This window comes from Oryctolagus cuniculus, chromosome 17 (assembly GCF_964237555.1).
Source record: "Oryctolagus cuniculus chromosome 17, mOryCun1.1, whole genome shotgun sequence".
Taxonomy (NCBI): Eukaryota; Metazoa; Chordata; class Mammalia; order Lagomorpha; family Leporidae; genus Oryctolagus; species Oryctolagus cuniculus.
The window spans coordinates 16,855,471-16,880,126 of NC_091448.1; the positions used below are offsets into that span (position 1 = coordinate 16,855,471).

General features: G+C 51.3%; 1 protein-coding gene and 1 pseudogene across 1 annotated transcript in view; one reads left to right on the forward strand and one right to left on the reverse strand.

Annotated features, from left to right (window-relative positions):
• Positions 1–21,729, reverse strand: part of ITGB3 (integrin subunit beta 3) — a 60,318-nt gene extending 38,589 nt beyond the window's left edge. The window contains 2 exon segments of the mRNA NM_001082066.1: positions 3,346–3,431; positions 21,651–21,729. Coding sequence (NP_001075535.1) covers positions 3,346–3,431; positions 21,651–21,729 — 165 coding nt within the window.
• A 932-nt stretch (positions 21,730–22,661) lies between these two features.
• Positions 22,662–23,587, forward strand: LOC127484410 (large ribosomal subunit protein uL6-like; annotated as a pseudogene).
• The last annotated feature ends 1,069 nt before the right edge of the window (positions 23,588–24,656 follow it).

Sequence of the window (24,656 nt, forward strand, 5' to 3'; positions counted from 1 at the left end):
CAGTCACGCTCAGATTGGGATGCAGGATTCCCACCTCTCATCGCTCCTGGTCAACAGGGTTTGCCCCAGCTAGGGGCCTCCCTCCTGCTGAGTGACAGCTGTAGTCCTTGTGAACCTCTTAGCTCCCCGACTCTTGGGTTCGGATTCCACCCTCCCGGAGAGTGTCCTATGGACTTTCCCACCCACCCCCCTTTCGTTTTCTTTGATTCTACCTGCACCCAATCCCTTGCTGAGTCTGCCCCCACCCCATCTCTCACGTTTTGATCCTACCTGACCTGCTCCAGGGGACAAGACTCACCACAGAAATGCAAAAGAAATTTTAAAGATTAACGGTTGCAAAAAGAGTAGAATAGTGGTCACCTGTGTTAGAAGCGCGGCGCACAGCACGCACAGTTGGGAAGAATCCATTCTCCTGCTGAGCAGCAGAGTGGGGCAACACCAGCTACAACAATCCATGATATTTTAAACAACTAGAAAAGGAGACTCTGGAGTTTCCCAACACATAGAAATCATAAATGTTTGAAAAGGGGGCCAGCACTGTGGTGTAGCTGGCTAAGCCTCCGCCTGCATCGCCAGCATCCCATATGGGCGTCAGTTCTAGTCCAGGCTGCTCCACATCCAAGCCAGCTCCCTGCTGATGGCTTTGGAAAGCAGTAGGAGATGGCCCAAGTGCCTGGGCCCCTGCAGCTTCCCAGGGGACCCAGAAGAAGATCCTGGCTCCTGGCTTCAGATCAGCCTAGCTCTGGCCGTTGTGGCCAGCTGGGGAGTGAACCAGCAGATGGAAGACCTCTCTCTCCATCTCTCCCTCTCTCTGTCTGTAACTCTCAAATAAATAAATTATTTTAAACATTTTTAAAAATAAATGTTTGAGGAGATGGAAATGCAAATTCCTCTAATTTAATTATTACACTTTGTACATATATATCATCACACTATAACCTGTTGATATGCACTAATATTATGTGTCTATAAAAACTTTTAAAAACAGGGGTGGGCGTCTGGTGCAGCAGTTAAGACACTTCTTGGGATGCTAGCATCCCCTATCACGGGGCCTGGATTCAAGTCCCAGCTCCAGTCCTGGTTCCAGCTTCCTGCTAAGCTGCACCCTAGGAGGTAGCACTTGGATGGTTTAAGTAGCTGGGTCCCTGCCACCCACGTGGGAGACCTGGATTCAGTTCCCAGTTCATGGTTTCAGTGTGGCTCAGTCCCAGTTGTTGTAGCATTTGGGAAGTAAACCAGTAGATGAGAGCTCTCTCTGGTGTGTGTGTGTGTGTGTGTGTGTGTCTAAATGACTGCCTCCCAAATGAATAAACAAAAAAAAATTTTTAGTTTTAATAAACATAAAAAGATTCACCTTGGTCACCTATAAATATTCTACATTTGCACCTTCCAGATCTAACCACATGACCTAAGGGCTTCATCTGGTCGACCTCAGCTACCTGGCCAGTCCCTCTGCTGATCAAGAAAGGTGAGCAGGCTGTGTGCAGAGCAGGGGAGGCGGGTAGGACACACCCTCCACGAACTTGGTTTCTTTCTCCCAGACTCTCTGGACCAGAGCTGCCCGCACTTTCCTCTTTCTTTGAGTGGGAAGGAGAGGGCAGCGTCCTTTGCGTGCCGGGCTCCTGCTGGGGCACCCAGTCTACTCCAGGTTTCTTCAGGTCACCCAGTCTAGAGGAGGCTCTGGCCCCCTTGGCTCTCTCTTCCTGCAGGACTCATTGCAGAATGGCGACTTCCTTATACAAGAAGCAGCAAAGTCGTGACAGCGACCGAAGGCAGGGGACTTGTAAGGCCACCACAAAACACACCAAACACCGGAGTAAGGGAAAGGGTTTATTGGGGGAAACTCGACAGACCGGAGGGAAGGAGCAAAGAAGGAAAAGAGGGAGAAGGAGAGCATGAGAGAGAGCAAGAGAGAGAGACAGAGACAGAGAAATTGGAGAAGCTCAAAAGACAGAGAGATTGAGAGAGCCACGTGTTCAGGAACAGGTCCTCAAACCTTGGGGGGGCGGGGCAGGGAAGTAGGAGCAGTGAATCCCATTAGGGCAGGGGTGGAGCTGACACCGATGGTTGGGCCCTGTGGCCACCCGGCTTCCATAAGCCATGGTGGCCTGCCAGGGCTGGAGCCTAGGATGGTGTCGGGGCATAGATTGCACCATAGATAAGATTGCACCATTTTACTTAGACACGGCCCAGGAGAAGGGAGGAGGCCACATCACACTTGAGCGGCCCACAGGGCCCAGAGGGGAGGAGACCCTGCGGGGGTGGAGGACAGAAGGACTCATCCATCCCCCACTGCCCACCCCACGGCCCCAGGGAATGTTTCAATTACTAAATGAAGTCAACATGGCCCAGATGTTGGGCAGCTGCCTCTGGAAGCAGTTCCTGCGCTGAGCAGCACGGAGGCCACAGCAGCGTGTGGAGCGGGCCTGTCCCGCTGGCCGCCCTCCTCCCAGCTCCCACCCCTCCCCCAGGCTGCCTGGGAGGCTGCCTTTTTAGGAAACTCAGCTGATCAGGAAGAGAAGCAGACGGGGAGAGTAAGAGGCTCAGTTGCAGCAATCATAAAACCAGAGGGCAAGGACATGCTGGGGACAGACAGGACAACTCAGATCGCTGGACAGCTTCCAGGCCAGGAGCCCAGGTCAGCACCTGTGGGAGCCAGCCCAGTGACTCAGCTCCCTAATCACTGGACTCTCTCCAGCCACATCCACCCCTCCCCCACCCACTCCTGCCAGCTCCAGATTCCTGTCCCAGCCACAAACACAGCCAGGCCCTGAGACACACTCATTCCCGAGGGCCCCAGACACAACAAACCCTCTGTCCAGACACAGCCAGCCCTTTCCTGTCACCCTCCCATCCTCACCAACAAGCCCAGTGCCTTCACTCATTGACACCTCGGAGAATAAAATATAAAGCCAAGGGACCCAGTCATCAGAGGGAGAGGAAGAGCAAAGATCCTTTGACTAAACAGCCCCCAGCACAAGCGTGGGATTCCTCCTTTGTTTGTCTTTTTAAAGTTCTGGTGTAAGAAGTAAGGTCGTCCCCGGCTTCTGTACCTACCTACAGCCCCTTCCTGCCTCGCCTTTGGAGACCCGAGGCCAGCTTCCCTGGCATGATCCACCCAACCAAAAGCAAGCAGGGCCTGGCAAAAGTGCAATGGTCACGGTAAGGCCAGAAGCCCAGAGGCCCAGGCGGGGCTTCGCGGTAGACTCAGGGTGGCCTTCCCAGCAACGCCCCCACCGCCCTGCATGAATGGGAAGGCACAGTCCAGCTTGCTCAGAGGGGACGAGCGGCCTGTGATTCAGGAGGGAGCAGGGGAAACGACTGGGCCAGGTGTCTGCTCCTTACCTCATCTGAGCACCAGGCACACATGGGACTCACAGCCAGACACAGCTGGCAGGAACTCACACCTCGTGTGGTACAGATGTTGGGCCCTGCAACACAGAGACACAGGCATTAGCCCCTGATTCAACGAAGCAACCAGGCTGCCCTGTCCTTCCTGGCTTTGCCAAATGACTGTGTTCACAGCTCTCGGGTACACACAAATAGCCTAACCACGCCACAGACATTCACCCAACACCGTCCACTGGGAAGGAAGGAGAATGAGGGATATCGGGTGAAACTCATCCCCACCTTCAATGATGAGACCACAGTGATGACAACTGCTGGACTGAGGCTGAGACCCAGGCCCAGTGATGTCCAGCGTCACATCACAGCTGAGCAGAAGGCTTCCCAGACAACTGGCTTCACACCCACATTGTGCGAATGGAAATCTGAGGCCTGGGGAAACAGCAACGTGTCCTCTCTCCAACTATTCTCAGCCATTCACAGCCACTACACAGGGGCTCCCAGGCCCTGGTACACTAACAGAACACACAGCCTGAATATGGGGGGAAGGCAGTGTCCGTTGGCCTGCTGGGGAAAGCAAACCTTCTGAAACCTTTCCAAGCTTCCCAACACATTGCTCTTGGAATCCAAGTGTAACATGCTCTGGGGAGTACTACAGAAATGTTTGAAAGAGATGACTGATACAAGCTAGAACGTGGAATCTTGGCATTGGGAGAAAGGCGTGTGGGTGAATTCTGAACACTCTTCTTAGCCACACCATTCACAAGTGAGCAGTCCTCACACTGCCAAAAGGCAGAGACCAGGGGAGGGGAGCAGGGGCAGCCAGGGGACCGAAACAGCCCCGAGAGCCCAGGCAGGCAGCAAACGCCAGGCCTGTGCCTGGACAGATGCTAACATTCTCCTGCTTCCCAGCTCAGTCTCCTGGCCTCAGCCAAGCAAACCCCTGTGCCTGCAGCAATCACAGGGAGGGCTTTGCCGAGAGGAGGAGGAGCCTGAGGGTGGTCCTTTCCTCCCCGTAACACAGTCACCCAAACAGTTCCTTTATCCAGATTCTAAAGGGACTCCTTGCCCCCAGCCGGCAAGACCAGCAAATCTACTTTTGGAGTAACCATCCTGACCAGAGGGTATTCTCCCAGTGTCCCCAAATCTCACCGAGGTAAGCATCTCTCCATCTGTTTCAGTGGGATTGAACTCTCCCTCCCAATACCTGGGCAAAAGCACACTCAGAAAATGACCTACTAGGCCTAGGGGTATCTGGTTTCTGGGGCTATGGACCTTTAACTTTTATTGATTGGGATACTTTGCTTATATTTAACTTGTAGAAAACCAGTAACAATGTAAATGGCTCTTGATGAGAATAAGATTCTTCTCCAATCATAATGCAAATGGCTTTCTACCTAGTAGAAAAGGAAACTTCCAGAGGGTAGAATTTATTGTCTTGTAGACCATTAACCAATTTTGTATCCAATAATTAATTTCAGGACTTCTTTGACAAATCAAGCATAACTCTTTGAACTGGTCGCAGCATCCTATTGGTTCTCATTAATTAAGCTCAATAAAATTTTGTGGCACATGTCCATTTTATATTAGTATGGGAATCATCTAGCTGAAAGTTACATTTGAACAACATCCATTCTAGGGCCTCTCCAGGGGAGAGAGGGATGTAGCAGAGAGGGTGTACGCGCAATCAAGAGACTTGGGTGAGTCTCTCAATTCCTCTCAGCCCCCGTTTCTCTGAGTCTCATATTCTTACCATAGTTATTATTTATGTATCTGCCTTAACGACACTGCCATCCAGTAGATTTTAAGCCTCTGAGGCCTTATCTGCCCACCCCGGCCAGCCCCAGTCCTTACCCAAAGAAGATGCTTAGCAACAATGTACTGAAGTGAACTGAAAAGTATTGGACTAGGTTAGTTTTGTTTTGTTTTTAAGCAACTGAACTCATCTCTCAAAATCGCTCATAGAATTCCAAATTAAATATGTAAATGGGTCGCAACAGTTCCTCAGACGATGTAAACTTTGTCTCCCTCTAAATACCAGATTATACGTGAAATTCTTGAAGGACCTCCTGGGAGCCCCACGTTTCTACAGAGCCTTGAGTCTGTCTGTCTTCAAAGGCCTCTCCCAGTTCTCAAATGCTGCAAATGGAATGACACTAAAAGGTCAGGGTATCCTCTGCGGCTCCATGCTCTGATGTGGCTACAACTTGAGCATGCATGTGCAAGGACTGTGGGCTGGGGACCATGACATCAGATCCAGGTCTGGCCCCAAAGCATCAAGGGCGCCTCTGATGTGGGGCTGCCCTCAGCCATGCAGTATCTGTAATGGAGGGAAGGCGGCTGGTGCTGCCAGATCCAGGAAGTTGAATGTTCTACTATGCAAGTCGGATGCTTCTCCGGGTGAGGGCTGCCTGCCTGGTATTTCAGCCTCACAGCTGCTGTCTCCCCAGACAGAGTGGACAGAGCCCCTGCCCTTTATTGCCCTATCAGAACCCTCTAAAAGGAACTCAGCCTGAACTATTTAGGTATGTCCCTCTCTTCTTAAAGATTCTGTGGGTTGCCGGCGCCGCGGCTCACTAGGCTAATCCTCTGCCTTGCGGTGCCAGCACACCGGGTTCTAGTCCCGGTCGGGGCACCGGATTCTGTCCCGGTTGCCCCTCTTCCAGGCCAGCTCTGTGCTGTGGCCAGGGAGTGCAGAGGAGGATGGCCCAAGTGGTTGGGCCCTGCACCCCATGGGAGACCAGGAGAAGTACCTGGCTCCTGCCATCGGATCAGCGTGGTATGCCGGCCGCAGCGAGCCGGCCACGGTGGCCATTGGAGGGTGAACCAATGGCAAAGGAAGACCTTTCTTTCTGTCTCTCTCTCTCACTGTCTACTCTGCCTGTCAAAAAAAAATTAAAAATAAGTAAAATAAATAAATAAAAGATTCTGTGGGTGTTGCCATCCGGAGGGTTAATTCTGGACACAAAGGCCATGGATTTTCACTGGGGGCAAGAGAAACACAAGGAGATTGCAGGGAGAGCTAAAGGACAGAAGAGGATTGTGGGAGGTGTGGGCACTGTCAAATTAATTTTGAAAACTTTTCCCAGACTATCCATTCAGTCATCCATTCATCCTCAAATTAGCATTTCCCGATGAGTCCCTGACTTGTGGCCACAATAGAAAGCCTTGCCAGACACAAAACAAACAGCAGGCCCCTCCCAGTGAACCGCTGGCCCAATCCCAAAGCATGAGCTGAGCTGCTGGGATTCGTTCTTGAGGAAGCCATGTCTGGGAAGTCATGGTTACCAAGTCCCCCTAATCCCCTCTTTTTAATGAATCACAGGTGGTTGATTTCGTGATACCCCATGATATCCCCAACCAAGTTCTGCCACCAGGCAGGTTCCCTGGAACGCAGTGGTTGGAAGTAGCTGAGTCATCAGAAGTGTCTAAGCTGGGCCCATGCTGATTCAAGGAGCTGCTTCTCCTAGGCTGCCCCTCCCTCCCGGACAGATGGGAGGAGCCGGGGCCTGCGTCTCGTCTAGGTCAGTGACAAAGCCTCTGCTCCCGCTCAGCCTCTGGCGAAGATGCCCACTTCCCCTGACTCCTGCAGAAGTGGGAGCCTCAGAACCTCACTGCAAACTGAACGACTCCTACCAGCCTTTTCCTCCCAGAGGTCGGCCCGAGCAGGGAAACAAGGTGGACTGGCCCTGTCCACAGTAAGGACTGAATGAGCCAGCCCCTACAAAACCCGTGAGCGCAGAGAGGACTCGACAAAACGCTGCTGCTGCTGCTGCTGCTCCTGCTGCTATTGTTTTTGCTGTTGCTGTTTTTCTCCTAAGTCTCACGCTGTTGAGGGCAGGTGAACCCTTTGCTGTCTTTGAAGATGCCATGCTAGGTGGAAACAGACTAAAGTAAAATGATCAATCATCACATGTGGAGTAATTAGGAATATTAATGTTTCAAAAAATCGAATCTAGAAGGGGCAGCCAAGAAGAGAAGGCCACTTAGAAAAGACAGACATGGCCAGCCAAGAAGCCTGCCTGGAAAGTAGAAGTAGAAAGCTGTGGTTTGGCACATTCTGACTCACAGAACCAAAAGAGAACAGGGAAAAATGGAGAAAAAAAGGAAACAAGGAAGGGAGTTGGAACGAGTGGAAGTCATAAGGCGTCAATGAAGGTTATTTTGAGGACACGTTGTCCAGTGAGACAGGATGTCATACTGCACACACGGGCCATCCTGACGAGGCCTCGGGACTTCAGAGAGGGAGAAGTGTTGAGCGGGTGGGAAGGCCAATCTGTACTGCAAACACCATGGACGTCTCACGTGCTATCTGCAGTTTCAGCCTGCGTCCTCCACCCGGCCATGGACTTAAACTGGTCAAACCCCAGTTAGGTGCATGGGGACACTGGGTGACTCAACCTGCACCTGATCCTTCCATTGCAGCCACCCGGATCAGTGAATCATCGAAGAACAAAACATCCCACTAACTGTCCTGGGTGCATAAGTAGTTTCTCTACGCCAAGTTACTAAGAAAGTTTATTTTATTTTTGCTCCTTTCTTAAAGATAGCACAAGCTCAGTAACACAAGGGAAGGGAAGAAGAGATAGGAAGATAGAGTTCAAGGTAACAAACATCCCTGCATTCTAAGCAAAAAGCTCCAGTAAGCATTGCCCAAAGCAGTGGGGAATCCAAATTACTGTATTTCACCAAATCTAAGGCTATGGATGAAGGCTGTCTCCTGAGTTCAGAGATTTTAAACTGCTATTTTAAGAAGTACATCAGAGGGGCCGGCGCTGTGGCACAGTGGGTAAAGCCACTGCCTGCAGTGCCAGCATCCCACATGGGCGCCCGTTCGAGTCCCAGCTGCGCCGCTTCTGATCCAGCTCTCTGCTCTGGCCTGGGAAAGTAGTAGAAGATGGCCCAAGTCCTTGAGCCCCTGCACCCACACAGAAGACCTGGAAGAAATTCCTGGCTCCTGGCTTCAGACTGGCCCAGCTCGGGCCATTGCAGCCAACTGGGGAATGAACCAGAGGATGGAAGACCTCTCTCTCTGCCTCTCCTTCTCTGTGTAACTCTCTTTCAAGTAAACAAATAAATCTAAAGAAGGAGAAGGAGAAGAATATCAGGATTCATTTTAGCAGTTAAGAAGTCTGATTCATGGGGCCAGCATTGTGGCACAGTGGATTAAGCCATGCCTGCAATGCCAGCATCCCATATGGGAGCCAGTTCGAGTCTTGGATGCTCCATTTCCTAGTCAGCTCCCTGGTAATGACCTAGGAAAAGTAGCAGGAGATGCTCCAAGTGTTTGGACACCTGCCACCCACATGGGAGAACTGGATGAAGTTCCCAGCTCCTGGCTTCAGCTTGGCCCACCCCCGGCTATTGCAGCCAGCAGATGGAAGATATCTCTATCTCAAATAAATAAATAAATACATTTTTAAAAAATAAAAACAAGAAGTCTGCATCCCATAGAGTTCCTGAGTTCAATTCCTGACTCTGGCTCCTGACTTCAGCTTCTTGTTAATGTAGACCCTAGGAGGCAGCTGTGATAGTTCAAGTAATTGGATTCCTGCTACCCCTGTGAGAGACCTGTACTGAGTTCCCAGCTCCCCGTTTCAGCCTTAGCTGGGGCCATTGCAGGCATCTGAGGAGGGAACCAGCAGATGGAAACTCTTTCTCCCCTTCTATCAAATTAATTAATTAATTAAGAGTGCATCAGAGCCAATTAAATAATAGTATCTAACACTGGAAAACATTCATGTGTAGTTTTTCACCAGAATTAAAATGCGTTATGAGTTGAATTGTTTTCCCAAAAAAGATATGTTGAAATCCTATCTCCTAATACCTGTGACTGTGACCTTGTTTGGAAATAGAATCTTTGCAGATGAGGTCACTGGAGTGGGCACAAATCCAATCTGACCGGAGTCCTTATAAGAGGAAGACAGCACATTGAGGGAATGCCGCGTGATGACGGAGGCAGAGACTGGAAGGAAGCAGCCCAGAGCCAAGGAACACCAAGGCTCGCCAGTCTCCGCCAGAAGCCAGGAAGAGGCGAGGAAGGATTCAAACCAGGCTCCAAGGCACTGCGACCCTGCTGACAGGCTGACTTCAGATTTCCAGCTCCAGAAGAAGAAATTTCTGATGTTTGAAGCTGAGTTTGTGCAGCCTTGTTCCAGCAGCCCTAAGAAATGAATACAATGTGGATTTGCACTTCCTCCTCATAGATGACGTGATCTTTGAGGACTTTGTGTGACTGAAAAAAAGCCAGCCTAGAATGAAAACGTTGCTATGTTAATCCAGCTGTGGATAAGGTGGGAAAGTGGCTACTTTAGCTTTACAGCTGACTGCCCACACATATCAATGGTGTAAGCATTCATTTGGTCACTCAACAAGTAGTGAGCACTCACGCGCCTAAGCCAGGCACTCTCCTGGAGACACACGGAGGATCTAAACCACGCCTCTGCTTTTGAGAAGGAAGGAGAAGCAAACCATACCCAGCTCGACAGAATGACTTCACTGCTCGATGAAAGAAAGTAGGATAACAAAAGAGCACGCACTGAGGGGAGAAAGTCTCCACCAGTGAAGTGGCCAAGGAGGATCTCTTTGAGGAGCTGACATAAAAGGAGGTCAGGGCTGAGCCATGGGAAGACCCAGGGAATGAGAATTACAGAAAGAACCACACCAAGGGCTAGATGGACCTCACGCTGTTAAAGAAACAGCAGGAGAAAAGGGGGAGGAGGCAGAGAGGAGGTCGAAGAAGCAATTAAGCACCAGAACACTAGAAAGCCATCAGCCACCGCAGGGAGTATGGCTTTCATTCTCCACGTGGAGGGAAGCCACTGGAGGAGTCTGAGCTGCAGTGAGCAGAACAGGCTTATCCTGGCCACTAAAGGGAGGACACAGAGGAAGCAAGAAAGGGAAGAGACCGATTAGAAAGTCACTAAGGCAATTCAGGCAGCAGATGGCAGTGGTTTGGGTTTGGATCGTGGTAGTGTCGAAAGGGTAGCCATCATCAAGCTATATTCCAAGGACCTGCTGAGGATTTGGGCCTGAGCAAGAGTATCCCCCTTGGACAAAGTTTCGATGCACTAACCACTGGCCATATCCTTTCACCGGCCCTTCAGCCAGTAGGCCCTGTCCTTATAAGTGAGGCCAGATCATGTCTGGTCCCATGAATTAGGTAGCCGAGTGCTAAAGACTGCATACAGCCCATCCTCGGGGTCGGGGTGGAGGGCATCCTCCCTCTGGTTGTGGTCTACAATTAACACCCAGCGCCTGGGAAACTTGGAAAGACCGGAGCAGTAAAACAACACATATGGTGGATATGGTAGGGAAAACGCTCGGGGCCAGCCGGGAATCTACCACCACATTCTAAGCACTGGGCAGAGGACTTCGCCACAGCCCTTCATCTCTCGGGCGCCTCTCTGAGTCTACGTCACAGTCCTGTTTAGGAATGTATAACTGCTCCCCGTGTTTCACAGGTTGAACCCAGCCACATCATACTTCCTGGCAGCGAATCCTCTAGACAGCCTTAGCATCCCAGGGCACAAGTCCTCTTAAACTATGCCCAAGCAGCCACTTCTTCCTAATGGCCTGATATTTGATTGAAAGGCTGCATTTCAGAGGAGTTTTGGAAAATTTTTGTTAGTGCCAGCCCCACCTCTCTTCTGACTCATTCTGTACACACAAGAGGCAGCCCTGTACCAAGCACTATTTGAGACCAGACCAGTAGCACCCTGGAGGTGACCTCCTTGGCATCCGGCTGTCCAGGCCTGGGCCTTTTTCCCCAGCTCCTGTGGACAGCAGGCAGTGCAGGCTGCCACTGCCAGCCTGTCTTGGTGAGAACGCAAACTGGTTCACTTGTTTTCCAGGACAATCTGGCAACTCCTCCTAAAATTTTAAACAGTCATGCCTTTAGATCCAGCAACTTTATTTTTATTTTTTTTTTATTTTTTATTTTTTATTTTTTGACAGGCAGAGTGGATAGTGAGAGAGAGAGACAGAGAGAAAGGTCTTCCTTTGCCGTTGGTTCACCCTCCAATGGCCGCCACGGCCGGCGCGCTGCGGCCGGCGCACCGCGCTGATCCGATGGCAGGAGCCAGGAGCCAGGTGCTTTTCCTGGTCTCCCATGGGGTGCAGGGCCCAAGCACCTGGGCCATCCTCCACTGCACTCCCTGGCCACAGCAGAGGGCTGGCCTGGAAGAGGGGCAACCGGGACAGAATCCGGCGCCCCAACCGGGACTAGAACCCGGTGTGCCGGCGCCGCTAGGCGGAGGATTAGCCTACTGAGCCGCGGCGCCGGCCTAGATCCAGCAACTTTAGTTCAAGAACTTTAGAATGGAAACACTTGAATGAACCTGAAACATCACGTTCACAGAAATAAACACTTGAACAAAGGTGCATAATAAATGAATAAGGATATATCTCCTGTAGTCGGATTTGTGGTAGCAAATAATTGGGAATAACCTCAATGTCTTCCAGCAGGAAAGGGTTAAGTAACCACTGATACAGCCATATAAGGGTATGCCTTCTGGCTAGCACTGTTAACTCTTAGGATAAACAATGGAAAGCCACAAACCAACATAAACAGATGCCTAGGGTATATCACTAAGTGACAATGAACCTATTGTGGATGATCCCATTTCAGAAATACAATGATGACCAATAAGTACATATACCGGTGCCACAGCTAATAGGCTAATCCTCCGCCTGCAGCGCCGGCACACCAGGTTCTAGTCCCGGTCGGGGCGCCGGATTCTGTCCCGGTCGCTCGTCTTCCTGTCCAGCTCTCTGCTGTGGCCCGGGAAGGCAATGGAGGATGGCCCAAGTCCTTGGGAGACCAGGAAAAGCACCTGGCTCCTGGCTTCGGATCAGCGCGGTGAGCTGATCGCAGTGCGCCAGCCGCAGCGGCCATTGGGGGGTGAACCAACGGAAAAAAGAAGACCTTTCTCATTGTCTCTCTCTCTCACTGTCCACTCTGCCTGTCAAAAAAAAAAAAAAGTACATATACGGTCATATACATAAGGGGAAAAACTCTGAAGTAACTGTCAATGATGGACTTTAAGAATGAGACCAGGGGTCTGCGCTGTGGCACAGTGGGTTAACGCCCTGGCCTGAAGCGCAGGCATCACATCTGGCTGCTCCACTTCCAATCAGCTCTCTGCTATGGCCTGGGAAAGCAGTGGAAGATGGCCCACGTACTTGGGCCCCTGCACCCGTGTGGGAGACCCGGAAGAAGCTCCTGGCTCCTGGCTTCGGATCGGAGCAGCAACAGCCATTGCAGCCAATTGGGGAGTGAACCAGTGGATGGAAGACCTCTCTCTCTGTCTCTGCCTCTCCTCTCTCTGTGTAACTCTGCCTTTCAAATAAATAAATAAATCTTAAAAAAAAAAAAAAAAAGAATGAGACCAAAAGGAACTTGCATTTTCATTATTATTATACTTTTTTTTACAAGCCTAATTATTTTTTAGAAGCTAAAAGGGAATTGAAGATTGTTTTAAATGACTTCCTTTATGCTTCCCTTTCTACATGCGCAAGCACTTAAATGTGAGCTCCCCAGAGCCTGCTGGGTTTTCTACAAACTGCACCTTCAGCATCAAACCCCGGAGTCTCCTGTCGTCCCCAAGCTTGGCAGCAACACAAGACTAGACCACAAGGGGCTGGATGGACAAGCAGATGCTGGCCACACAGTTCAGCTAGGAGGAAAAAGTCAAAGATATCAATTGTACCACATGGTAACTATAGCTAGTAACATGGTACCATCCACTGGAAAGCTGCTAAGAGAGTAGATTTTAAGTGTTCTCACTTCACAGAAGTACGTGAGGCAACGCACAAGTTACTCAGCTTGATTTAGCATTTCATAATGTGCACATATTTCAAAACATCACATTGTGCACCACAAATTTAAAGATACTTTTAAAAAATTCATGGAAAATGGAATTAAAAGATACTGAAGTGTAGGCATTTGGCCTAGCAGTAAAGATGCTGGTTAAGATGCCACTGTCAGGGATGGTGTTGTGGCACAGCATGTTACGCTGCTGCCTGCAATGCCAGTATCTGACATGGATGCCGGTTCGAGTCCTGACTGTTGCAATTCTGATCCAGCTCCCTGCTAATGCACCTGGGAAATCAGGTGAAGATGGTTCCAGGACCCCTGCATTCATATGGGAGACCCAGATGAAGCTCCTGGCTCCTGGCTTCAGCTTGGCCCAGCCATGGCTGTTGGGGCCATTTGGGGAGTAAACCAGTGGATGGAAGATCTCTCTCTCTGTATCTCTTCCTCTCTCTCTTTCTATGTAACTCTTTTTTTTTTTTTTTTTTTTTTTTTTTTTTTTTTTTTACAGGCAGAGTGGACAGTGAGAGAGAGAGACAGAAAGAAAGGTCTTCCTTTTGCTGTTGGTTCACCCTCCAATGACCACCGCGGCCGGCGCACCGCTCTGATCCGATGGCGGGAGCCAGGTACTTCTCCTGGTCTCCCATGGGGTGCAGGGCCCAAGCACTTGAGCCATTCTCCACTGAAATCCCTGGCCACAGCAGAGAGCTGGCATGGAAGAGGGGCAACCGGGACAGAATCCAGTGCCCCAACCGGGACTCTTTCAAACAAATAAAATAAATCTTTTTTTCAAAAAAAAAGATGCCAATGTCCCATATCATAGTGCCTGGATTTGAGTCACAGCTCTGGCTTTCCTATGGCAGATGCTGGGATAATAACTTAAGTGGGTGCATGGGTTCCTGCCACCATGTGGGAGACCTGGATATAGTTCCCCACTCCTGGCTTTAGCGTGGCCCAGCTCCAGCTATTGTGGACACTTGGGGGAGTGAGGCAGTGACAGGAGCTCAGTCTCTCTTTCCCTCTCTGTTGTTCTGCCTCTCCAATTAAAATTTATGTTTAAAAAAAGGCAATGAGGGCCGGCGCCGCAGCTCACTAGGCTAATCCTCCACCTAGCGGCACCGGCACACCGGGTTCTAGTCCCGGTTGGGGCGCCGGATTCTGTCCCAGTTGCCCCTCTTCCAGGCCAGCTCTCTGCTGTGGCCCGGGAAGGCAGTGGAGGATGGCCCAAGTGCTTGGGCCCTGCACCCAATGGGAGACCAGGAGAAACACCTGGCTCCTGCCTTCGGATCAGCACGGTGCGCCAGCCGCAGTGCGCCAGCCGTGGCAGCCATTGGAGGGTGAACCAACGGCAAAGGAAGACTTTTCTCTCTGTCTCTCTCTCACTATCCACTCTGCCTGTCAAAAAAAAAAAAAAAAAAAAAAGGCAATGAGCATTTTCCATAAACTTATTGAAGAACCTTCATATATACAATTTTATGTCAACTTTAATAATATTAATTGGGGCTAGCACTGTGGCATAGTTGGCTAAGCCTCCACCTGTGGTGCCAGCATCTCATATGGTCGCTGGTTCATGTCCTGGCTGCTCCTCTTCAGATCCAGCAGCTTATGGCCTGGGAAAACAGTGGAAGATGGCCCAAGTACTTGGACCCCCGCACCTGCGTGGGAGACCCAGAGGAAGATCCTGGCTCCTGGCTTCAGATTAGCTCAGCTCTGGCCATTGTGGCCATTTGGGGAGTGAACCAGCAGATAGATCTTTCTCTGTCTCTCCTTCTCTCTGTAACTCTGACTCTAAATAAATAAATAAAATCTTTTAAAAATTAATAATAATAATTAATAAAAGAGGGGGAAAAAGGGGAGAAGCAGCAGCTTTGTCCAGGCCACACCCACAGGCTCCAGGAGCTGCCCGGGGCACTGCATGTTCTGGTCACAACTTGTGGAAGTCCCAGGAAGGACACCACACTCCTTCTGCCTCTGGAAATTGGTCAGACACAGCCCTCTTTCAGACAATTCGGCACAGAGGAGCTGAAGTGGGAGGCTGAAGTGGGAGTTCAGAACCACAGACCCAGGTTTTCTCTCTCCAAGAATTCCATTAGCAAAAAGACTTAGGCATGACCTGAGGGAGTTCTAAATTAGCCACTGAGGTGCCTTCTGCCAAGACTCTAGAACGCTCTTGTAAAGCAAAACTTGTCAGACTTGATTTTTACAGCAGCACCTCCCTTTTCTTCCCAAAGAAATTCTGACATGGGATGTCAAGTTATTAATTAAAGGAGAAACTTCCCCAGTGAAGGGGGAGGAAGACAGAAGCAGACAGAGGTTTCTCATTCATACTTTGCTTTGTCCACCTTGCAACCCCTGAGCCACCAACAGACCGAGGCCCAGAGGTAGGACAACTTGTCCAAGCCAGTCAGCGAGCTGATGGAAAGCTGGAGGAGCTGTGAGCTGGATGTAGGCGTCTCAACTTCAGACCACAGCTCTTTTCACTTAAGGGTTTGTTGTTGTTGTTGTTTTTATATGCATGTAACAGAAATTTAGGTAGACACACACACGAGAATTATAGTTGCATGGGGAAATATCTGAGTAGAACAGAGTTGCTGGATGCTGCAGGGGACCAGCAATTTTGCTCCCCATTGTTTGAGTTCCTTAGGATGAGCCCTGTACTACCTCAGTCTTTCTCTGCCTGAATACCTGAACACCTTCACTAACGGAATCAGGTAACAAGGAAAGAGTCTTTTTTTATGGGAACATGACAGAAAACCAGAATAGAAGACTTCTCGTGAGTTCTTTTTTCAGAGATGCTACCACAAATTTTAAAAGGTAGAACCCTTTTCACCAAGATGGCGCCGAAGGTGAAGAAGGAAGCTCCTGCCCCTCCTAAAATCGAAGCCAAAGCGAAGGCCTTGAAGGCCAAGAAGGCAGTGCTGAAAGGCGTCCACAGCCACAAGAAGAAGAAGATCTGCACGTCCCCCACCTTCCGGCGGCCCAAGACACTGCGCCTCCGACGGCAGCCCAGATACCCTCGGAAGAGCGCCCCCCAGAGAAACAAGCTTGACCACTATGCCATCATCAAGTTCCCCCTGACCACAGAGTCGGCCATGAAGAAGAGAGAAGACAACAACACACTGGTGTTCATTGTGGATGTCAAGGCCAACAAGCACCAGACCAACCCAGCTGTGAAGAAACTCTATAACATTGATGTGGCCAAAGTCAACCCCCTGATCAGCCCTGACGGAGAGAAGAAGGCGTGTGCGCTGGCTCCTGACTATGATGCTCTGGACGGTGCCAACAAAACTGGGATCATCTGAACGGAGTCCGGCTGGCTAATTCTAAATATACGTTTTTTCACCATAAAAAAAAAAAAAAAAAAAAGTAGAACCGCCCTAGGTTTACTTAACAGCCTGTGGCTCCAAGGATTGTGACACAGCGCATGTGGCCACAAAACAGTCGTTGCCCTTAGGACAAAGAATAACAAAAGTGTTGATTGCTGCAAAATCCTGTCCAATATTCTTTAGTCTGTAACTAGTAAACATGTGGAAATCGAATGACCTATCTGCGGCCCAAATGCATCTGTCCAAGCAGAAAGCACAGAAGTAGAAGCTGGACATCACCTCCGCGGCTCACTGGATCCGGCCCCCTGCTTTCTGTCTCAACACCAGAGGGAGACTGAACAGGCCTCAGGTAACCTCTTAGAGTTCCTGGTATAGCAGCAATCACAAATGCACTGTGCTAAGAGAAGAAACCAGACTTGAAAGCCCACATGCTTCCTGGTTTCATTTATGTGCATGCTACAAAACAGAAAGGAAACGATCAGTGTTTGCCAGGGCGGAGGGGTGGGGATAGGGAATCAATGACAAAGGAACTGGACAGAAGTTCCTGGGATCATGGAACTCCCTGTATCCTTACCATGGTGGCACTTACCTGACTCTGTGTTTGTCAAAACTCAAAGAGCTGCACACCTAGCAAGGCTGGCTGTGACTGCACGTTACACCTCGGTACTCCCACCTTTAAAAACCGAGGTTCTGAAACACTGCATGAGAGAAGGGCAGATCTGATCACCTTTGCTGCAGAGTCGCACGTCTCAATAAAGGCCAGCAGTTTAAAGGCAGCAATGGGCAGGTGCCCTAAGCAGTGTCACTTCCCTGCTCCTATATTTACTCCCACAAGTGGCCTGAGCTCCAGCGGGCACAAGGATCTTCCTGTTGCAGAAGGGCCAGGGCTGGGGAGAAGGGAGACGAGGCGAAGGGTGAGGCAGCACGGCAGCTCTGTGGGCAGCAGCGAGGGCTGGGCTAAGCCAAGCGGTTTCCCCCCGAAGCTGCTCCGTCACTCCCGCAGCTCATTATCTGTCTGCTGGTTCAGGAGTGGTGCTTCCTGTGGGCACGCTTCTCCAGCTATTCCTGCCAACAAGGGCAGGAGGCTTCCTGGTGCTGGGTGGGGATGATAACCAGAGAGCCTGAGTGGGGCGGGAGGTGTGAAGGATTCCCTGGTAGGACATTCTAGAGTCATTCCAGCTCCCCCTCCTCCCAGTGTTGCCTCCTTGGCCCAGCTCAGGGTCTCCCCAGGAGGCCTCTGCCACTCCTCACCTTTGGCCTCACACAAGTCTGAGGAGAGTGAGGTGGTCTTGGTGGATGTTTGGAAGGGACACTTCCCAGAGGCTCCTTGAGTTTGCAGCACCCTCAGGACAGAAGTCCAAATGCCCAGAGCACTCATGGTCTCCTCTGCACTTTAATCCTCACAGCCAGCACTGTGGAGCAGTAGGTTATGCCTCTGCCTGTGGTGCTGGCATCCAATATGGGCGCCTGTTCGAGTCCCACCTGCTCCACTTCTAATCCAGTCCCCTACTAATGGCCCGGGGAAGCAGTGGAGGATGGTCCAAGTCCTTGGGCTCCTGCACCTACATGGGAGACCTGGAAGAAGCTTCTGGCTCCTGGCTTTGGATCGGCGCAGTTCCAGCCATTGCGGCCATTTGGGGAGTGAACAAGCAGATGGAGGATCTCTCTCTCTCTCTCTCTCTCTCTGTAACTCCGCCTCTTAAATAAATAAATCTTTTAAAAAATCATAATCATAACCGCCCCACACACCATGCCCAGCTGGAGCGCTTGAACTTTTATGAGTGAACACAACTATTGGGTTTCTTAACGTGAGAGACCTCACCTCTGAGGCCTTTTCACAGCATCCCACAGATATTGATTCTGTGGCCAATGGGCCAGGCACTGGGCCTAGGGTGTTGTACAAAACAGACTTGGGAGGTCTGGCGCTGCGGCACAGCAGGTATAGCTGCCACCTGCAGTACCAGCATCCCGTATGGGTGCCAGTTAGAGTCCTGGCTGTTCCACTTCCAATCCAGCTCTCTGCTATGGCCTGGGAAAGCAGTAGAAGATGACCCATGTCCTTGGGCCCCTGCACCCACGTGGGAAACTCGGAGGAAGCTCTTGGTTCCTGGCTTCAGATCATCCCACCTCCAGCCATTGTGGCCAACTGGGGAGTGAACCAGTGGATGGAAGATCTCTCTCTCTCTCTCTCTCTCTCTGCCTCTCTCTCTCTCTTTCTTTCTCTGTCTCTCCTTCTCTCTGTGTGTAACTCTTTCAAGTAAAATAAATAAACATTTTTAAAAAATACAGACTTGGCCCCTCCTCATGGAAACTGTGGCCTCATGGACACCTTTTACCTTCCTCTCCTCCCAGACCCGGCACTTGAGGTTTTCTCACGGGTACAGCAACTGTCCAGACCTCTCTAGCACGCTGCTCCGTGGCTTCTTCTGTGAAACCTTGCTGGGTTAGAGAGGCTGAGATGTGCCATACCACCAAATAGTTGAAATAAAAGGCCCCTCCGCACATAGGTGTGGGGAAAGGGACTCCATCAGTCTCAGTCTGGGAGCCTGCATTGTGCACACCCACGAGGCAGTCACCTCTCTTCCCTGCGATACCTACTAACACCACAGACAGGAAGAATAATGAAGAGTAGTTGCCATCTATTGAGTACTTATTTCATGCTGTTGTCACTTTTTAAAATTTTTATCCATTTCATTTATTGGAAAAGCAGAGAGACAGACAGAGATTCCCCATCTGCTGGTTCTCTCCCCAGACAGATGCCGGCATCAACCAGAGCTGGGCCAGACTGAAGCCAGGAGCCCAGAACTAAACTCTTCCGAGTGGGTGGTAGGGACCCAAAATACTTGAGCTGCCACCTGCTGTCTCCCAGGACGCACATTAGCAGGAAGCTGGGATGGGAAGCAGAGCAGAGACCTGAAGCCAGTCTCTTTGATATGGGGTGTGGACGTCTCAACAGCACCTTAACCACTGGGCCAAATGCACGTGGTCACAGTGAGTCCCTACAGCCATGGAAGGATTGATTTCTCCACTTCACAGGTGAGGAAACAGGATCCAAGAGATTAGGTCACACAGCCAGTAAAAGGCAAGGCCAAGAATCAAACCTGCACCCTCCTGGCCTTAAACCGGGTCCCTTTCCGCAGCAGCAAACCTCTCTCCCGGGGTTCCCGCAGCGCACTTTAGCTATAGAGTTTCCAAGAAGTAAACTCCAGCAGAGAAATCAGCACCTACCTCACAACCAATCAGCCTGCAGTTACTGTCTAACTACAGGGAAGCCACAAACTCCAACGCTTTTCAGGTGAACCTAAAAAGACAGCCTCTGTACATAAACCAAAAACTCAATTCGATCCTCAAACCTCTTCTCCCAGCACGAGATGCTCCTACCCTAGGACAGTCTCTCTGCGCCACCCCCACCCAGCTCTCTGTGTGTCCCCTCACCCTGTGTGCCCCTCCAAACAACTTTTCTACACTCCTACCCCCTGCCTCCACGGGGATCTGATGACACCTGGATCCCTGCAAACCAGCACTGGGGTGGGGGATATAAAGGTAACAGAAACTGCTTTCCCTGGGCCCTCTTTCCCCAGAAGCCTGACCATAGAGGCCCTGCTGTTAAGCACTCCTCCACCCTGCCCCTCAGAGAGAGTCCTGGGCTAGCCCCGCACAGCCCATCCTGGAATCACCCCAATGGCACAACGGATTCTTGAGTGGATCTCCCAAAGGCTCTTGAACACAGACCCGGTTGTGCCAACGCAGTGGTCTCCCACAGGGGTCATGACAACTGGGTGAATCAGACCAACACCAGACAGAGGTGGGGAAGACACCGAAGAGACATCAAAGTAGCATAAGCCTTCGTCTTCACCAGCCCTGAGCCAAGGGCGGCGCCAGGTCACTTCTATGGTGCTGCATCACTTCTAACTGTCAGAAAGGAACGCTTGTACTCACTGTTCACAAAATATGGCTGGAAGCAAGCATTCTCTGTGCAGGAGACAGCCGAGTCGCCCCTGGATCCCAACCCCTCACCAACAGCCAGCAGCACCTGCCCCAGGCTCTACCATCTCCCAGGCAGGACCTGAGCACCCTCATCTCTGGGCCATGGCCATCAGCTGCTCAGGGCAGTACAAGCCCTCCGCCGACCTGGGTGGTCCCTCTCAGCAGCAACTGAAAGATGATGGAGACATCCTTGCCCCGACCAGAGGCACACTGACACACACACTGACGTCTACACATATTTGGAAGACTTGAAGGCAGTCATCAAAGCATTTCTGAATAGTTTATCTTTGAAATCAACTTACCCATAAATCTTACCCTTTAAAAAAAAAAAAAAAAAAAAAAAAAAACCTTCTGCAGGACCTACATTGTACATCATTGAAGAACAGGTGTGCACTCTGCAGAAGCGGGGCCAGAGTCCCCATCCCCGAGCCCCCACTAGGCAAGATCACCAAGGGATCCAGAGGCGCCACGGGCAGCACCCCAGGACTGGGCTCGCCCTCTCCCTTCGGCCCCGTCCCACACCCCGGAGGCCCAACGCTGACCGCCCTGGCAGCTGTGACGGCGCGCCCAGCAGGAGAGACAAAGCCAGGGGTCCACGCCAGCCCAGGGGACCCTCTGTCGTTGGCGATGTTTCGGGTGCAGAAGCAGAAGCAGCGCTGACACCCAAGGACTGTGGAAAGAGCCCTCGTGCTGCTCCAAAACGCTCCCGGCGGGGGGCCAGCGACTGAAAACACACGGGACAAGGGTGACACCCGGAGAAAGGAAATGTCCAGCAACCCAAGAAGCCGCGCGCCTCCGCTCTCACGGAGAGGTCACAGCCACATCGCTCCGCCTAGGCGCGGGCACAGCCGCGGGAAGCCCCAGCTCGCCTCAGCCACCCGGGTCTTGCAGTCCTGCGTCGCCGGGACCCCACCCCCGCGACGCGCGCAGCCGGGGCTGAACTCGCGGGGCTCGGAGATGCGCACTCCGCGCCACAAACCCGGGCCACCGGGGAAAGCGCTCACGCGGGTCGAGGGCTGCAGCATCCCAAGGGGGCCGCCCCCGGCACCCGGCGCCTCTCAGCCCTGCGACCGCGGGGCCAGCTCCCAGCCCCTGAGGCCCGCGTCGGGACCACCGCGCGCCCCGGCTGCCCGGCTCCCGGCGTGCGCGGCTGGCGGCGGCGCAGGAGCCTCACTCACCTCCGACGCCGACGCCCGCCAGCGCCCCCAGCGCCAGGACAGCGGCCCAGAGCGGCCGGGGCCGCGCGCGCGCTCGCATCTCGTCCGCCGCCCGCCCCACAGTGAGCAGCGGCGCCCGCGGCAACTTTTCCCGCAGCGGGAGGGGAGGGGACGCGGTGGGTGGGACGCGACGGGGCGGGCCGCCGCCTCGCGCTTCCTCCCTAGGCCCCTCTCGGCACCCTGCGCGCCCGGGGCGGTGGGCAGCCGCGGCTCCTCTTCCCCGAGCCGGCCGGGCGTCCGGGTGCCAGGGTCCGCGCCTGGGCGCTCGGTGGCTTGAAAAGGCGGGGAGCCGGGAGCAGCTTTGCGGACCCCTTTGGGGCTGTGGCCTCAGAGACACCCACGCGGCTTTCCCTGGAGCCCTGGGGCGTTTCCCCGGCGTCATTCATTCGCACTGCCGTGCGCTTGATGGACAACCCTCTGTTGAATGCCTTCTGCGGGCTGGTTCGGGTTTTCTCGGGTGAGTTCGGTTTCCGGTAGACTGTGACCCTCTTGAGGACAGGGCGGCCCCTCGCAGCTGCCTGGGCCATGGCAGGGCCGTGAAGGGCTGCGCAGAGCTGGTGTCCCTCTTGGCCGCACCCGCAGGCTTTGGAGTTTTGTCTTTTTCTCAAAGGCCTCTTGCATACCCCCCACACACACACACTCAGCCCCCCCCCCCTTTTCCCAAGCCTAGAAACTTCTGGAAGCTCAGAGGGACAAAATACTATGGCTGTGAGCAGCAGGCCCCCAGGAAGTGGCTAGGACGTGCAGCCTGTAGCGTGGGTAGACATGATTATAATTTTTTTAAAAAAGCCAAGGGCTGTGAGACACAGCAAGACAAATGGCACATGATCTCACTCATTCGTGGGATCTAAAACCGGCGATCCCGTACAAGCTTGGGGTAGAATGGTGTTTGCCAGAAGCAGGGAAGAGTGGGAGGGAGAGACAAAGAAAGGTTGATAAGAGAACCAAGTTCTTGTGTTCTGTTGCTCAACAGGGTGACTACGGATAATGATAACGCAACACAAACATATTTCCAAAGAGCCGGAGGCAGGGGTTTTGAATGTTCCCGTCATAAGAAATGGTGTTTGCAGAGATAGATATGCTTACCCTGATTTGAACATCACACAATGTACACAGGTATCAAATTACCACAAAGTACCCCAAAAATACGGAGGTGCTTCCAAAAAGTTCATGGAACAATTGAAAGATAAGCTTGGGCTTTTTGCCGCATCTACTGCGAGAATGAAGACCATTCTCAGCAATCAGACGGTCGACATCCCAGAAAATGTCGACATCAGTCTGAAGGGGCGCACAGTCATTGTGAAGGGGCCCTGAGGAACCCTGCGGAGGGACTTCAATCACATCAATGTGGAACTCAGTCTCCTGGGAAAGAAAAAGAAGAGGCTCCGGGTTGACAAATGGTGGGGAGATAGAAAGGAACTGGCAACTGTTCGCACGATCTGTAGTCACGTACAGAATATGATCAAGGGGGTTACACTGGGCTTCCGTTACAAGATGAGGTCAGTGTATGCTCACTTCCCCATCAACGTGGTTATTCAAGAGAATGGGTCTCTTGTTGAAATTAGAAATTTCTTGGGTGAAAAGTACATCCGAAGGGTTCGGATGAGGCCAGGTGTTGCCTGTTCAGTGTCTCAAGCCCAGAAAGATGAATTAGTGCTTGAAGGAAATGACATTGAACTTGTTTCAAATTCAGCTGCTTTGATTCAGCAGGCAACAACAGTTAAAAATAAAGATATCAGAAAATTTTTGGATGGTATCTATGTCTCTGAAAAAGGAACAGTTCAACAGGCTGATGAATAAGACCTAAAAGTTATCCGGCTGCAGAAACAAGAACCCAGATTGTGTCTTGTGGTATTTTAATAATGCAATAAAAGATTATTGATTTGAAAAAAAAAAAAGATAAGCTTGGGGCCAGCTTTGTGGCATAGCTGATAAAGCCACCACCTGCAATGCCAGCAGCCCATGTGGGCATCCGTTGCAGTCCCAGCTGCTCCACTTCTGGTCCAGCTCCCTGCGAATGGCCTGGGGAAAGTGTCTGGGCCCTGCCACCCACCTGGAGATGGAAGAGAGTTCCTGCCTTCTGCCTTCTGCCTTCTGCCTGGCCACTGCAGCCATCTGGGAAGTGAACCAGTGGATGGAAGATCTCTCTCTCTCTCTCTCTCTCTCTCTCTCTATGTGTGTGTGTGTGTGTGTGTATATATATATATATATATCGCTCTGTGTCTTTCCCTCTCTCTCTGAAACTCTGACTTTCAAATAAACAAATTTTTTTTAAAAAAAAAGCTTATTTTGATGAAAAGAACTGAAATCCATATGAGGAGTGTTCAGAAAATTGATGGAAAATGTGTACTATAAAAAAAAATCTGTGCATGGACTTCAAAACAATTTTGCACCAAAATAAACTTACCTTTCTCTAAAAGGCAGAGAGAAAGAACCCCTTTTAATTTGATATTTATGAACTTTTTGAGTATTCTTATATGTATAATTTTTATGTGTTGATTAAAAATTGAAAAATAGATAAAATTAAGAACAAGGACTGAGACATCCGTGCAGAGGGGACCTGAAAATCTCAAGCTCCTAGGCTTCCCTAGAGGATTTCAGACTCCTCCTGGGCTTCCTTGGGGCCTGACAGCTGGCCCTGACCCACCTCTCCAGCCCCATCTCCCACCACAGCCCAAGAAGGTACTTGTCATTCCCAAATGCTCCATGCTTTCCCGTCTGACTAATCTTCCTTCCTTTTTCCACTGGGAAAATTCCACTTATCTTTCAAAACATGCCAGGCGTCATTTCTTCCATGCACTTTTGTCTGCCACTGCCCCCCTCCTCCGGCCCTGCCCTCTGCAGAGATGGGCGCTTCTTTCTCAGGCTCGAAAACACTAGGAGACACCTTAATAGCAGCACACATCAGCAAGAAGTGCCACCAGCGATTCCCAAGGGACCAGGAGACAAGCCAGCCTGCAAAGGAGA